We start from the raw sequence: 15,051 nt of genomic DNA, 5'->3' as shown, positions 1-15,051 counted from the left end.
ATTTCTGTGATCTTCAGCAAAGTTATTCATAGTATCTGTCACTATATCCTTATGGAGGAATTCCGCAGCATATGTCAAGGCAAATACATGATACGTGGAGTGAACTGGTGGCTTCCAAGCCAACCTCAACGATTTTTACTTGTTGTAGTTATATGATTCAGGACAGCCAGTCTGGTGTCAGATTCCCCAGTCTTCCATTTTTGGACCTGTCCTCTTCCATGTTTTACTAAATGATCTGGATGCATGGCTCAAATGTGTTTAAAAATAAGAAGTTTGTGCATGATACAGAGTATTAATGAGCATTTGACTCTCAGTGTTAGGGAGGGCCTGGAGAGAGCTCGAGAGTAACCTGAGGGCTGGGCCAGCACCAGTGGCATTAAGTTGAATGAGAGCAAGAGCTTGATTCTGAACCCGGAATGGGGATACAAGGGAGATATCTGGGTATTTGGAGATGAGAGACTTAAGAGCAGCCCCACAGAAGGAGATAGTGAGGTTCTGGTTGATGTCAAGTTAGGTCTGAGTCAGCAGTGTGCCCTGACAGCCAAAATGACTGACTGTATCTTGATCTGCACTGAGATGAGAACATGCAGTGGAAGAGAGTCAGGTTGTCCCACTCTGCTCTGTGCTGGTGCGGCCTCACCCCAAGTGCTGTGCTCAGCTTTGGCTTCAGCAGCACACAATAGATGGACTGAGGCCAAAGGGATGAAGTTCAACAAGGTCAAGTGCCAGGTCCAGCACATTGGCCACAGCACTCCCAGGCAATGCTGCTGGATTGGGGCAGAGTGGCTGGAAACCTGCATAGAGGAAACAGACCTGGGGTATTGTTTTATGCTAGACAGTTAAATGGGTGCTGAGGTGGTCTTAATAGTTTCCGAATGCAGAGGTCTGGTGCTGTGAGGCAAGTGACAGAGCGGCTTGATGTGGTGAATTCATAGTTATATAGACAAGTACTGGATAATGAAGCCTATGCTGTTCAATACCTTAAAATCCTGTGTGCTGGGATTGGACCTGACTTTGGACAGCCTTCAATTCCTGAATGGTCTTGAACATATACCATTGTACTATTTGACTTTGTGCAAGGGCAGATAGTACGTGATGAGATGAATGCAATCTGCTAGCCACCAGTGCTCTTGTTGGTGACACGGTACTGAGAGTTGGTCCTGGGGCCCTTTTGGACTGAACATGTTCACTTCTGGAGCCATGTCTCTGTAGTGTTTGACGTGTCAAGAGCATTAAGCAAAGGAATCAAGAGGAGGACTCTGAGGCTGGCATGCATGAGAACTTTATTGAGAGAAACAGACTGAAAGAAGGATCCACTTGGTGATCACCAGGTGGAACGGCAACAAATTAAGGTTCAAAGAAAGAAGAAAGTTGAAGTGGTCAAGTTCCCAGACAGCATGGTCTGACGACGCTCCCTACTTCAATGTTTTGTGCCATGAGAAGAGGAGCCATGGCTGCTGATGCCATGTGCCATCACTGCCACAGAGGAGCGTGGTGAGTGCGTGGTTTGCCTTGCAGGGTGCAGGTGGTTGCTGTCAGGGTGTGGGCGCAGGCCCTTAGCAGGGGTAGCGGGCTCTCCCGCCGTTGAAGCAGCCCAGGCCTCCGAAGCCGAAGCCGCCGGAGGAGATGGACACTCCCTGGGCGCTGAGGGCGCTGCCCACGGCAGCTGATGAGGAGGATCCGACGGCGGTGTTCTGGGGGAAGGAGCTGAGGATGGGTCCCGGCAGGGTGACCACCACGGTGGAAGGCTGGATGACGACTTGGGAGTCCTGGCACTGCCTGACACAGGGCTCGTTGCAGCTGTTAGCCAGCGGGGTGGGTCCGCAGGGGCGGCAGAGGTCGTAGCAGGACATGGCTGTGGGGTGGAGGGTCCCTGGAAGAGAAGGTGTTGGGTGAGCGGAGGGGGTTGGGGGAGTGTGGGGGCTGAGGAGGGGTGGAGAGCTGGGTAGGATTGGGCAGTGGCAGAAAGGAAGCGGGGTGCAGGCTGACCTGTAGGAGCAGAGAGGAGAAGGTGTCAGGAGAAGGGTGTGAGGGAGCGAGGTGCAGGGCCGGCTTTTATGCTGCTGTGTGAGTGCCCGAGGGCTTGGAGAGAGCCTCTGCGCATGGCAGCATCGTGCAGCGTGCAGCTCTTGCATCACGTAGTGTTGCCACTCATGGGTTGTGTGTTCTCCTTCCAGGAACTCTGCCATTTCACGTCCTTCTCTTGAGGTCATGTCCTGATGACAGCAGCTGCACCTTTGAAGTGAGAGTATTTGAGGCCAAAGGTGCCACGTTGCACCTTCATGTCATGGCACGTGGAAGTAGTGGCCAACGCTCAGTAAAGGAGCAGTGTTGTCAGTGAGGTCATTGCTTGGCACACATGCACTGTTGCTTTGTGTCTTTGTTGTTAGAGGTGCTTCGAGTTCCAAGCATCTCTGGAAGCCTGATTTGGGCATTCTTATTATTGTGGTTCTCAGATCTCAATGGCAATTCCTTTGATGCGGAGATATGTTGTTCACCACGGGAACTTTTTGTGCATCATTTCCATGAACTTCATCCAAGTTCTTCATGCTGTATTTCATGAAATTCTTCTGGAGAAAATGTTGTGAACTTACCTTGAGAAATACGTGATATGTTGGGTGAAGCTTTGTGTTAGAAATCCAGTTCAATTACTTCTATTAGATGTGGTTATGTCAGGCCAGTCAGGTATGGGATTCTCCATAGCTCCTTTTTTCACAGAATCACAGAATCACAGAATTGTAGGGGTTGGAAGGGACCTCTAGAGATCATGGAGTCCAACCCCCCTGCCAAAGCAGGCTCCCTACACCATGTCACACAGGTAGGCGTCCAGGCGGGTCTTAAATATCTCCAGAGAAGGAGACTCCACCACCTCCCTGGGCAGCCTGTTCCACCCGTCACCCTCACTGTAAAGAAGTTCTTCCGCACATTTCTGCGGAACTTCCTATGCTGTACTTTCATCCCATTACCCCTAGTCCTATCCCCACGCACTACTGGGTCTGTTCTCTTCCATGGTTTAGAAAATGCAGGATTCTTTCAAATGCAGGATGCAGTACTTGGATGCATACAAAAATAGAAGATTGTGGATGACAGTAAGTAGAGATGAGCAGCTGACTCTCAGTATTAGGGGGGCCTTGGAGAGATCTCTTGAGAGACCTGTGGGCTGGGCCATCACCAATGAGATGAAGTGTAACGAGAGCAAGAGCTTGATTATGTGCCTGGCTTGGGAACACCCTGTATATGTATGGGTATTTGGGGATAAGAGACATAAGAGCAGCCCCACAGAAGGAGATCGAGAAGTTCTGGTTGATATCAAGTTGATTCTGAGTCAGCAGTGTGCCCTGGCAGCCAAAATGACTGACTGTACCCTGGGATGCATTGAGATGAGAACTTCGAGTGGGAGAGAGTCAGTTTGTCCCACTCTGCTCTGTGCTGGTGCGGCCTCACCCCAAGTGCTGCGCTGAGCTTTGTCTTCAGCGGTACAAGACAAGGGGACGGATAGCCCTAAATAGCATCTACACAGGCTGGATAGGGGAGCTGCGGCCAATGGATGAAGTTCAACAAGACCAAGTGTCTTGTTCTGTGCTTTGGCCACAGCACCCCCAGGCAATGCTGCAGGCATGGGGCAGAATGGATGGAAAACTGCATGGAGGGAATGGACCTTGGTGTAGTGGTTGATGCTTGACAGAACTTGAGGCAGCAGCTTGCCCAAATAACCAAGAAGGCATATTGGCTTGTATCAGAACTAGTGTTGTCAGCGGAGCAGGGAAGTCATCATCTCTGTACTCCACCCTGGAGAGGCCACACCTTGAGTTCTGTGTCCAGTTTTGGGCCTCTCACTGCAAGAAAGCCATTGAGGCCCTGGAGCATGTTCAGAGAAGGGCAAAAAAGCTGCTGAGAGGTCTGGAGCACAGGGCTTATGAGGAGAGGCTGAAGGAGGTCGGACCGTTCAGTCTGCAGAAGAGGAGGCTCAGGGGAGACCTCGTTGCTTTCTATAACTACCCAAAGGGAGGATGTAGTGAGCTGGGAGTAGGTCTCTTCCCTATTGGTGATAGGACTAAAGGGAATGGCTTCAAGCAGCACCAAGGTAGGTTCAGGCTGGATGTTAGGAAATACTACTTCTCTGAACGAGTGGTCAGGCAGTGGAATGGGCTGCCCAGGGAAGTGGGGGAGTCACTGACACTGGAAGTGTTCAAAGAACGTTTGGACGTTATATTGAGGGACATGGTATAGTGAGATCTGTTGGTGATGTATTGGACTTGATTATGATGTGGGCCATTTCCAACCTAGGTGATACTGTGATTCTGACTGTATGTGATTGTGAACAGCCTGCTATTCCTGACTAGACTTCAGCAGTGCAATTTTACTATTTGACATTCTTTATAAGAGCATAGATAACGTGATGAGATGAAAGCCATCTGCTAGCCACCAATGCACTGGTTGGTGATGTAATTGCAAGAGAAGGTCCTGGGGCTGATTTGGAGCCATCAAATTCATTTGTAGACCCATGGCTTTTTGGTTGGTGAAGTGTGAAGTGCATTGTGCAAAGGAATGAAGAAGATGAATCCGAGGCTGGCATGCGTGAGAACTTTATTGAGAGAAATACATGTAAAGGAAGGATCCACTTGGTGATCACCAGGTGGAAAGGGCACAATTTCAAGTGCAAAGAAAGAGGAAAGTTACTGCACTCATGTTCCCAGACAGCATGGTACGATGCTGTTCCTGCTTCCTTGCGTTCTGCCATGAGAAGAGGAGCCATGGCTCCTGATGCCATGTGCCATCAGTGACACAGAGGAGTGTGTTGAGTGCGTGGTTTGCCTTGCAGGGTGCAGGTGGTTGCTGTCAGGGTGTGGGCGCAGGCCCTTAGCAGGGGTAGCGGGCTCTCCCGCCGTTGAAGCAGCCCAGGCCTCCGAAGCCGAAGCCGCCGGAGGAGATGGACACTCCCTGGGCGCTGAGGGCGCTGCCCACGGCAGCTGATGAGGAGGATCCGACGGCGGTGTTCTGGGGGAAGGAGCTGAGGATGGGTCCCGGCAGGGTGACCACCACGGTGGGAGGCTGGATGACGACTTGGGAGTCCTGGCACTGCCTGACACAGGGCTCGTTGCAGCTGTTAGCCAGCGGGGTGGGTCCGCAGGGGCGGCAGAGGTCGTAGCAGGACATGGCTGTGGGGTGGAGGGTCCCTGGAAGAGAAGGTGTTGGGTGAGCAGAGGGGGTTGGGATGTGAGGCTGCAGGGAGTGTGGTGGTGGGAAGGTGGTAGGACTGCTGAGTCTGTGGGCAGAGGAGGAGTGGAGAGTTGGGCCAGGCTGAGGGGGAGAAGAAAGGAAGCGAGGTGCAGGCTCACCTGTAGGAGCAGAGAGGAGAAGGTGTCAGGAGAAGGGTGTGAGGGAGCAACGTGCAGGGCCGGCTTTTATGCTGCTGTGTGAGTGCCCGAGGGCTTGGAGAGAGCCTCTGCGCATGGCAGCATTGTGCAGAGCTGCTGCTGCGTGCCAAAAGTTGACCAGTCATGAGGTGATGTGTTTGTGTCTTCCCGCAACGCTTCCTTGTTCTTTCCTTCTCTTGTGGTTGTGTTCCTTTGACCCTGTCGGCACTGTTCAAGTGGGAATGGTATTTCAGTCAGTGCATGCTGAAAGTGTGAGTGGTGTTTATCAGGACTGAGGTCACCGCGTGGCTTTTGTGCGTGGTGGTTTGTGGCTCTTTCAGGTGGGTACCGCATCTCCTGGCATCCTTAGTAAGCTGCTCCAGGCTTCCCATCTCTGCCTGTTTTGCTTGATCCACTCGAATCCCATTCCCTCCTTCCCTGCTGTCATCCCACCTCACTAGGCAGTCTTCAGCTTTTGTCCCTATCCCTGGTTATGATGCATATGCTACCCACTTTTTTCATATCTTCGTAAGGCCTTTTCAGTTGATTCTGTAAGGTCATAATGCATGAGAGTGCGGTCTGAGAAATGGAAGAGTCTCATCCCACTCCTGCATTCAAGAAATGAAGAAGGAAGCTGTGAGAAACTGCAGGCTGGTCGACCTGATGTTAGTCACTAGCCTGGAGGTGAAGGAAATCTCCCTTAAAGCCACGGATTTACAAAGCCACCTCAGTCTCTTCTACATTGGTCCAGTGGTGGATGATGAGAAGGTGTGACAGTTGACTGTCTTCCCTCTGGTCAAGGCATGGAGGCTTCCTCCCATTACAGGATCCCTGATAAACTGTCAAAGTGGATGCTGAGATAGGCTTGAAAGTGGCTGAATGCAATGGACCAGTGGAGTGTTGTGATTGTGTCAAGACTTGGTAGTGAGGCCAACACAGTTCAGCATCTGCATTGAAATGCTGGGTGATGGTAGTGATCCCAGTGAGTTTGCAAATGCTGGAAGATGGGAAGGAGCAGCTGATGCCTCAGGTGAACACTCCACCTTTGTGAGGGATGTGGGGAGGCTGGGTTATGTGTCAGAGAGGGAAATACTGAGGCAGGAGAAGGGGCAAAGTGAAGTCCTGCAGATGGGAAGCCGTAACATGAAGTCATGGAAATGAGAGGTTGGCAGCCAGGTTTGCTGAGGAGGACCTGGTGTTGCTGTTGGTGAGCAAAGTGATGGAGAGGCAGCAAAAGAGGCTCCCATTCTCCAGAACACCATTGGGAAGAGCATCGCTAGCACACTGGAGGACGTACTCTTTGAGTTCTGTTCAGCACTGGTGCTTCATGTTTCACAGATGGAAGACAGACATGGATAAAGTGGAGCAGTTCCATTGCAATGCGTCCCCAGTGCTGATGGGCCTGGAGACTCCTTAGGATTTGGACAAGCAGAGAGAGCAGGCAGCTTTGAGCCAGGACTCAAGGATGTTCTCGGCAAATCTTATCATTGTGCATAAATCCCGGATGTTAGGGAAGGATGAAAAGGGAACCATCACCTTTGCATTACTGTCGGCTGCCTGGGCAAAGGACAGTGGACAGCACTGAATGTGAACCCTCCTTGGAAGAGAAATGGAGCTCTTTCCATTGTGAGGAGGACAAGCAGTGGAGCAGCTTACCCAGCAGAATTGTTTGTGCAGTCCAAGTCCTTTGAGGCACTGAAAATCTGTCTGGACGTGTTCCTTGTCTGACAGCTGTACCTGAGAGTGCTTTAGCAGGGCAGCGGTGCTGTGTGGTCACTGCAAATTCCCTAAGAGGTAAATGATTCTGTGACTGTGTTTTGTTTGTCAGTGGGGGAGAATCCTGCTGGGTTTTGCTGGAGTGTTTGTTTCAGAAGGAATGGGCAAAAGGGCCTTAATGTGCCCTAGTCTGTGTTTGGTAAACCACAGTTGTTGTGTGCTGCGATGGAAGCCCAGTTGATGCCCTGACTGCTGTTGGAATCATCATTGTCAGGGGTGGTCATGCTTTGTTCCCCTTCTTTGAACATGCTCCAGGGCCTCAATGTCTTTCTTGCAGTAAGGGCACAAAACTTTGTGCCGTGACGTCTTGGGGCCCTCCTTGGAGCTGTCCAAGTAGGCAGAAAGGGCAGTTTGTGAGAGCAGGATGCTGTCCTCTCATGCCTGGAGCAGGGCTAGCAAGCTCTGTGTTGTTGTATGAGAGAGGATGGGCAGAAGAGGCTCAATGTGCCTAAATCTTTGAGTTGGTTTAGATACTTTATAATATAATGAAGGCCATCTGCTAGCCACCAATGCAGTTGTTTGTGAACTGGTTGCAAGAGGAGGTCCTTGGGCTCGTTTGGACCCAATATATTAATTTGTAGACCCATGGCTTTGTGGTGGGTGAAGTGGGAATGCATTAAGCAAACAAATGAAGAAAAGGAATCTGAGGCTGGCATGCATGAGAACTTTACTGAGAAAATACATATGAAGGAAGAATCCACTTGGAGATCAGCAGGTGGAAGGGGCACAGTTTCAAGTGGAAAGAAAGAAGAAAGTCAAAGAGGTCCTGTTCCCAGACAGCATGGTCTGATGTTGTTCCACGGTTCTTTGTTTCGTGCCATGAGAAGAGGAGCCATGGCTGCTGATGCCATGTGCCATCAGTGACACAGAGGAGCGTGGTGAGTGCGTGGTTTGCCTTGCAGGGTGCAGGTGGTTGCTGTCAGGGTGTGGGCGCAGGCCCTTAGCAGGGGTAGCGGGCTCTCCCGCCGTTGAAGCAGCCCAGGCCTCCGAAGCCGAAGCTGCCGGAGGAGATGGACACTCCCTGGGCGCTGAGGGTGCTGCCCACGGCAGCTGATGAGGAGGATCCGACGGCGGTGTTCTGGGGGAAGGAGCTGAGGATGGGTCCCGGCAGGGTGACCAGCACGGTGGAAGGCTGGATGACGACTTGGGAGTCCTGGCACTGCCTGACACAGGGCTCGTTGCAGCTGTTAGCCAGCGGGGTGGGTCCGCAGGGGCGGCAGAGGTCGTAGCAGGACATGGCTGTGGGGTGGAGGGTCCCTGGAAGAGAAGGTGTTGGGTGAGCGGAGGGGGTTGGGGGAGTGTGGGGGCTGAGGAGGGGTGGAGAGCTGGGTAGGATTGGGCAGTGGCAGAAAGGAAGCGGGGTGCAGGCTGACCTGTAGGAGCAGAGAGGAGAAGGTGTCAGGAGAAGGGTGTGAGGGAGCAACGTGCAGGGCCGGCTTTTATGCTGCTGTGTGAGTGCCCGAGGGCTTGGAGAGAGCCTCTGCGCATGGCAGCATTGTGCAGAGCTGCTGCTGCGTGCCAAAAGTTGACCAGTCATGAGGTGATGTGTTTGTGTCTTCCCGCAACGCTTCCTTGTTCTTTCCTTCTCTTGTGGTTGTTTTCCTTTGACCCTGTCGGCGCTGTTCAAGTGGGAATGGTATTTCAGTCAGTGCATGCTGAAAGTGTGAGTGGTGTTTATCAGGACTGAGGTCACCGCGTGGCTTTTGTGCGTGGTGGTTTGTGGCTCTGTCAGGTGGGTACCGCATCTCCTGGTGTCCTTAGTAAGCTGCTCCAGGCTTCCCAGCTCTGCCTGTTATGCTTGATCCTCTCGAATCCCATTCCCTCCTTCCCTGCTGTCATCCCACCTCAGCAGGCGGACTTCAGCCTTACTCCCTATCCCTGGATATGCTGTACATGCTACACATTTTTCTCATGACTTTGTAAGGCCCTGTCAGTTTATCCTGTAATGTCATGATGGATGGGAATGTGGTCTAAGAAATGGATGAGTTTCATCCCATCCATGGGGATTGTAGCTGATGGAGGCTGAGGAGCGCTGTCTGTGTGAGCAGGCCGCAGTCCTCTCCAGCCTGGGTGAGAGGCAGCAAGCCCTGAGCTGGAGGGGAGTGTGTTGGTCTGGAAGGCTGAAGCAGGGCTTCACTGCAGACCTGTGTTGAGTTGAGTGTCAATGGAAGAAGCTATTATTTCTCTGTATAGGCTATGATAGTTACAAGAAGGAACTGGAGATTCCATAGAGAAAGGAAAAGTATGCATCCTTGGTGGTGTTCAAGGATAGGCCCTGGTCAGCATGACTCAGTGGTGGGTCATCAGCCCAGTGAAAGGATAATGGTTCAGAGTTCTTCCAACCTTCACAGCTCCATGCTAATCTAATTGTATCATTTGACATGCCATACTCAGCCAGAAGCTGAGCCAGTATGTGGTAGACAAGGGGAGATCATGGTGAGCTGAAAGAAGTTGGATGAAAGACTCAGGCCCAGAGCCTTGTGATGGGGTCACCAGGTGTTCTAGGAGGTAAGTTCCTCACGCTTACCCCATGGTGGACTTTTATGGATCCCGTCTCAGTGCTGTGAGCTACTCTTGTATGATGTAATGTTACACGTCATGTGGCGTTTGTTGTTCTTCCAGCAGCTCTGCCGTTTTGCATCCTATTCTTGATGACGTGTCCATTTGGCACTGGTGGCACGTTCTAAGTCCTGGATGCAAAAGGAGCCAATGTGAGCGTTCGTGTCAGGACACGCGCAAGGAATGGCCAAACACTCCCAAAGGAGCAGTGCTGACAGTGAGGTTGTGTCTTGGCACTTGTGCAATATGCATTGTTTCTTTGTTGTTAGAGGAAGCCTGGTGTGGGCATTGTAGGTATTCTGGTTTTGAAATGATGGCTCTTCCTTTTTTGAGGCAATTACCCATGTTTTTCATTAAGGGAACTGAACAGGCGTAATCTCTATGATCTTCACAATGTTATTCATCGTGTTTTTCACCATATCCTTCTAGAGAAATTGTCGAGCAAGTATGTAGGCAAAGACATAATATGTTGGTTGAAAGGGTTCCTTGGAAGTCTGTATCAACAGCTTTCAATAGAAGTGGTTATGTGAGGCTGTTGTCCAGTCAGGTGTTGGATTGCTCTGAGCAGGATTTTTGGGCTGTTCTCTTCTATGTTTTGCTGAATGATCTGAATGCAGGACTCGAATGCCTACAGATTAATGAGTTTGTAGATGACAGTAACTACGGAGAAGCAGCTGACTCTCTCAGGATTAGGGAGGCTTTGGAGAGAGCTCTTGAGAGACCAGAGGGCTGGGCCATCGCCAACAGCATGAAGTTGAACAAGAGGATGTGGATTCTGCACCTGATTGCAGAATGCCCTGAATATTTGAGGATCTGGAGAGAAGAGACTTCAGAGCAGCTCCTCCAAAAGAGATCTGGAGATTCTGGTTGATGTCAGGTTGGATATGAGTCAGCAGTTTGTGCTGGCCCCCAGAAGTGCTGACCATTCCCTGTTGTATATCGGGCCCAGCACTGCTAGCAGAAGAGGGAAGGGATTGTCCCACTCTACTCTGTGCTGCTCCAGCTTCATCTCAAGTCTTGTTTTTACATTTCACTTCAACCATGCAAGGACATGAAACTCTTGTCTAGGGTCCTAAGGATGGATACAAAGAGGATATAAGGCTTGAAGGAAACAAAGTTCCTTGGTTTGTTCAGCAAAGAGGAGGCTGAGGGCATCATCCCTTGTATCGGCCTGCAGCTCGTCACAGGGGAGAGGAAGAGAAGCTCTGCTGTCTGGGGACTGGAACAGGACCTGTGGGAATAGCATGGAGCTGCATCAGGGGAGGTCAGGTGGGAAGTTAGGGAAAGGTTCTGCAGACATGAAGACAAAACTGATAAGAAAAATAATTCTGTGACCATGCCTGTTGTAAAGATGACAGAAACTTGGCTGTGAAGAAAAGGAATCTGTTGGCCATCAAAAGCTCTTGTTGCTGACACGGTTGCAAGAGGAGGTCATGGGGCCCTTTTGTGGCACACATGATGATTTCTAGAGCCATGTCTCTGTAGTGGGTTAAGTGGGAATTGCATTGTATGAAGGAATGAAGAGGAGGAATCTGAGGCTGGCATGCATGAGAACTTTATTGAGAAAAAAAAAAAAGAAAAAGGACGAATACACTTGGTGATCAGCACTGCTTCCACATGAGTACAGTTCATTGCACAAAGAAAGAAGAAAGTCAAAGTGCTCCCGTTCCCAGGCAGCATTGTCTGATGTTGCTCCAGGCTTGGTTGTATCCCCTAATGAAATGAGGAGCCATGGCTGCTGATGCCATGTGTTGCCAGTGGCACAGAGGAGCGTGGTGAGTGCGTGGTTTGCCTTGCAGGGTGCAGGTGGTTGCTGTCAGGGTGTGGGCGCAGGCCCTTAGCAGGGGTAGCGGGCTCTCCCGCCGTTGAAGCAGCCCAGGCCTCCGAAGCCGAAGCCGCCGGAGGAGATGGACACTCCCTGGGCGCTGAGGGCGCTGCCCACGGCAGCTGATGAGGAGGATCCGACGGCGGTGTTCTGGGGGAAGGAGCTGAGGATGGGTCCCGGCAGGGTGACCACCACGGTGGAAGGCTGGATGATGACTTGGGAGTCCTGGCACTGCCTGACACAGGGCTCGTTGCAGCTGTTAGCCAGCGGGGTGGGTCCGCAGGGGCGGCAGAGGTCGTAGCAGGACATGGCTGTGGGGTGGAGGGTCCCTGGAAGAGAAGGTGTTGGGTGAGCGGAGGGGGTTGGGGGAGTGTGGGGGCTGAGGAGGGGTGGAGAGCTGGGTAGGATTGGGCAGTGGAAGAAAGGAAGCGGGGTGCAGGCTGACCTGTAGGAGCAGAGAGGAGAAGGTGTCAGGAGAAGGGTGTGAGGGAGCGAGGTGCAGGGCCGGCTTTTATGCTGCTGTGTGAGTGCCCGAGGGCTTGGAGAGAGCCTCTGCGCATGGCAGCATTGTGCAGAGCTGCTGTTGCGTGCCAGAGCCTGGTCAGTCATGAGGTGGGGTGTGTTTGCTGTCCACAGCTCTCCCTTTTCATTACCTTTTGTTGTGGATTTGATCCTTTGACCTTGTCGGCAGTTTTTAAGGGAAAATGAATATTGTGTTGGATTTATACACAAGGTGTGTCGCAAGATGGTGGTTGGAAGATGCATCTAAAGCATGGAAGCGATGTGGTCTCAGGATTGAGGTCACGGCGTCGCATTGATGGTGGGTGGTTTGTCTGCATTGTGAGGGTTGGACCCCATTTCCCGGCATCCATGTCAGGCTGCTCTGGCCTTCCCAAGTGTGTCTGGCAGGAGACCCGTTTACTTGTGTTGCGTTTCCTCCCTGCTTTTTTTTGTCCAATTTCCCTTCCATGTGCTTTGCCCTTCTCTTTCCCCTTTGGTGTTCTTCGTTTACATCTTGATTTGCTGTCAGTGTTTTATTTGGGAACTGGATTTCTGCGTGTATTGCGTAGTTTCATCTTAGTGCTCTCTATGGGGATTGTATCTTATTTAGGCAGAGGAGGGCTGTTTGTGATGGGAGGACGCAGTTCTCTCAGACCTGGCTGGGAGGTAGCAAGCCTTGAGCAGAACAGGGGGGTGTTGTTCTGGAAGGCTGAAGCAGAGCTGATGGGATCATTGTTGAGTGTCAGTGGCTGAGGCCATTTGTCTGGATGGCTTTGATTTTTTCCACGAGGATGTGGATATTCCATGGGGAAATGAAAAGCATACACGTTGCATGGGTATGGAATCATGAGCGTCTCCAGGTCATGTGGTCAAGGACATACTGAGGAGTGCAGGGCACGACCCTATTCAGCTGGGGTGAGTGCTTTGCATCTTGGTGCTGAGGTGAACAGTGCTTGTTGTTGAGGGAGATTAAGAGAAGTAGAATGTTTGTGCCTATAGGCTGTGAGGGCTGCCTGTTTCACCAATGAATGCTGAGGGAGCCACTTGTTGTCCTTGTGTGTGTGATGTCATTTGCCTTAGAAAGGTCCCAGTGCCTGGAATGGGCTTCTGATGTGCAGGACAGAGCTCATTCTCTTCCTTCTTGACGGTGGTGGAAAAGTGGAGAAACTGATATCTGCTAATCTGGCCTCGGCTGTTGAGGAAGTGAAGAGGAAATCCCAGAATGTGTTGCCATTGGCAAGTCAGAGAAGAATGGGATGGGGAGTGCTCAGTGTGTATAACTGTCATGGGGAGAGCCCAGAATGACTGAATAGCAGTGGGAGCAGAGAGCACCAAAGGTCAAACCTACCTCAGTTTATCTACACTGAAGTTATAATCTGTGCGTATCAGGGTGTGCACTGGCATTTGATGACTTTCCCTTTACAAATTGCTTTGAGGCTTCCTACCAGCATGAATTCATAGGCAAAGTAACTGTAAACTGCTCAGGTAATTGTGTGCTGATATGATGTAAAAAGCATCTGATTGCAGGGGTCTGGTGCTCTGAGTTGAGTGACAGAGAGTCCTGATGTTGTGAGTTCATACTTGTACAGACCAAGATTGGGAAGTGAGGCCAATGCTATTCATTCTCTTAAAATCCTTAGTGTTGGGACTGAACCTGATGTGGATAGCCTTCAATTCCTCACTGGTTTTGAATAGTACCATTGTACCACTTGACTTTTTTGTGCAAATATAGATAATATGTGATGAGATGAATGCAATCTGCTAGCCACCAGTGCTCTTGTTGGTGACACGGTACCGAGAGTTGGTCCTGGGGCCCTTTTGGACTGAACATGTTCACTTCTGGAGCCATGTCTCTGTAGTGTTTGACATGGGAAGAGCATTAAGCAAAGGAATCAAGAGGAGGAATCTGAGGCTGGCATGCAAGAGAACTTTATTGAGAGAAACACTCTGAAAGGAAGGATCCACTTTGAGACCACCAGTGGAAAAGGCACAGTTTCAAGTGCAAAGAAAGAGGAAAGGTACTGCACTCATGTTCCCAGACAACACGGTCAGATGTTGTTCCATGTTTCCATGTTTCATGCCATGAGAAGAGGAGCCATGGCTTCTGATGCCATGTGCCATCATTGACACAGAGGAGCGTGGTGAGTGCGTGGTTTGCCTTGCAGGGTGCAGGTGGTTGCTGTCAGGGTGTGGGCGCAGGCCCTTAGCAGGGGTAGCGGGCTCTCCCGCCGTTGAAGCAGCCCAGGCCTCCGAAGCCGAAGCCGCCGGAGGATATGGACACTCCCTGGGCGCTGAGGGCGCTGCCCACGGCAGCTGATGAGGAGGATCCGACGGCGGTGTTCTGGGGGAAGGAGCTGAGGATGGGTCCCGGCAGGGTGACCACCACGGTGGAAGGCTGGATGACGACTTGGGAGTCCTGGCACTGCCTGACACAGGGCTCGTTGCAGCTGTTAGCCAGCGGGGTGGGTCCGCAGGGGCGGCAGAGGTTGTAGCAGGACATGGCTGTGGGGTGGAGGGTCCCTGGAAGAGAAGGTGTTGGGTGAGCGGAGGGGGTTGAGGGAGTGTGGGGGCTGAGGAGGGGTGGAGAGCTGGGTAGGATTGGGCAGTGGAAGAAAGGAAGCAGGGTGCAGGCTGACCTGTAGGAGCAGAGAGGAGAAGGTGTCAGGAGAAGGGTGTGAGGGAGCGAGGTGCAGGGCCGGCTTTTATGCTGCTGTGTGAGTGCCCGAGGGCTTGGAGAGAGCCTCTGCGCATGGCAGCATTGTGCAGCGTGCAGCTCTTGCATCACGTAGTGTTGCCACTCATGGGTTGTGTGTTCTCCTTCCAGGAACTCTGCCTTTTCTCATCTTTCTTTTTAGGACATTCCCTTTTGACAGCAGCGGCACCTTTCAAGTGAGAATATTGGAGGCTAAAGGTGCCACGTTGCACCTTCATGTCATGGCACGCGGAAGTAGTGGCCAACGCTCAGTAAAGGAGCAGTGTTGTCAGTGAGGTCATTGCTTGGCACACATGCACTTGTGCTTTGTGTCTTTGTTG

General features: G+C 51.5%; 5 protein-coding genes across 5 annotated transcripts; all 5 read right to left on the bottom strand.

The window, feature by feature from the left end:
• Window positions 1-1,309: 1,309 nt before the first annotated feature.
• On the bottom strand, window positions 1,310-1,906 carry LOC146761641 (feather keratin 1-like). The gene has a single exon (XM_085536836.1). The coding sequence runs from the start codon at window positions 1,851-1,853 to the stop codon at window positions 1,557-1,559; it is 297 nt and encodes a 98-aa protein (XP_085392962.1). The 5' UTR covers window positions 1,854-1,906; the 3' UTR covers window positions 1,310-1,556.
• A 2,900-nt stretch (window positions 1,907-4,806) lies between these two features.
• Window positions 4,807-5,190, bottom strand: LOC146761640 (feather keratin 1-like). Its single transcript, XM_085540857.1, has one exon. It carries the CDS (start codon window positions 5,155-5,157, stop codon window positions 4,861-4,863), a length of 297 nt encoding a protein of 98 aa, XP_085396983.1. The 5' UTR covers window positions 5,158-5,190; the 3' UTR covers window positions 4,807-4,860.
• Window positions 5,191-7,948: 2,758 nt separating this feature from the next.
• LOC146761639 (feather keratin 2-like) lies at window positions 7,949-8,423 on the bottom strand. Its single transcript, XM_085540856.1, has one exon. It carries the CDS (start codon window positions 8,368-8,370, stop codon window positions 8,074-8,076), a length of 297 nt encoding a protein of 98 aa, XP_085396982.1. The 5' UTR covers window positions 8,371-8,423; the 3' UTR covers window positions 7,949-8,073.
• A 2,808-nt stretch (window positions 8,424-11,231) lies between these two features.
• LOC107310605 (feather keratin 1-like) lies at window positions 11,232-12,103 on the bottom strand. The gene has a single exon (XM_085540855.1). It carries the CDS (start codon window positions 11,824-11,826, stop codon window positions 11,530-11,532), a length of 297 nt encoding a protein of 98 aa, XP_085396981.1. The 5' UTR covers window positions 11,827-12,103; the 3' UTR covers window positions 11,232-11,529.
• Window positions 12,104-13,774: 1,671 nt separating this feature from the next.
• LOC146761638 (feather keratin 1-like) lies at window positions 13,775-14,518 on the bottom strand. The gene has a single exon (XM_085540854.1). The coding sequence runs from the start codon at window positions 14,516-14,518 to the stop codon at window positions 14,222-14,224; it is 297 nt and encodes a 98-aa protein (XP_085396980.1). The 3' UTR covers window positions 13,775-14,221.
• Window positions 14,519-15,051: the final 533 nt, after the last annotated feature.

This window comes from Coturnix japonica, chromosome 2, assembly GCF_054131305.1.
Source record: "Coturnix japonica strain WE chromosome 2, WE-NBRP24, whole genome shotgun sequence".
In the NCBI taxonomy this organism is placed as follows: Eukaryota; Metazoa; Chordata; class Aves; order Galliformes; family Phasianidae; genus Coturnix; species Coturnix japonica.
This window is presented reverse-complemented; position numbering and strand designations above follow the sequence as displayed.

Coding starts and splice junctions, on each gene's coding strand:
- LOC146761641 (XM_085536836.1), bottom strand. CDS start 1,853: ATGTCCTGCTACGACCTCTGCCGCCCCTGCGGACCCACCCCGCTGGCT.
- LOC146761638 (XM_085540854.1), bottom strand. CDS start 14,518: ATGTCCTGCTACAACCTCTGCCGCCCCTGCGGACCCACCCCGCTGGCT.
- LOC146761640 (XM_085540857.1), bottom strand. CDS start 5,157: ATGTCCTGCTACGACCTCTGCCGCCCCTGCGGACCCACCCCGCTGGCT.
- LOC146761639 (XM_085540856.1), bottom strand. CDS start 8,370: ATGTCCTGCTACGACCTCTGCCGCCCCTGCGGACCCACCCCGCTGGCT.
- LOC107310605 (XM_085540855.1), bottom strand. CDS start 11,826: ATGTCCTGCTACGACCTCTGCCGCCCCTGCGGACCCACCCCGCTGGCT.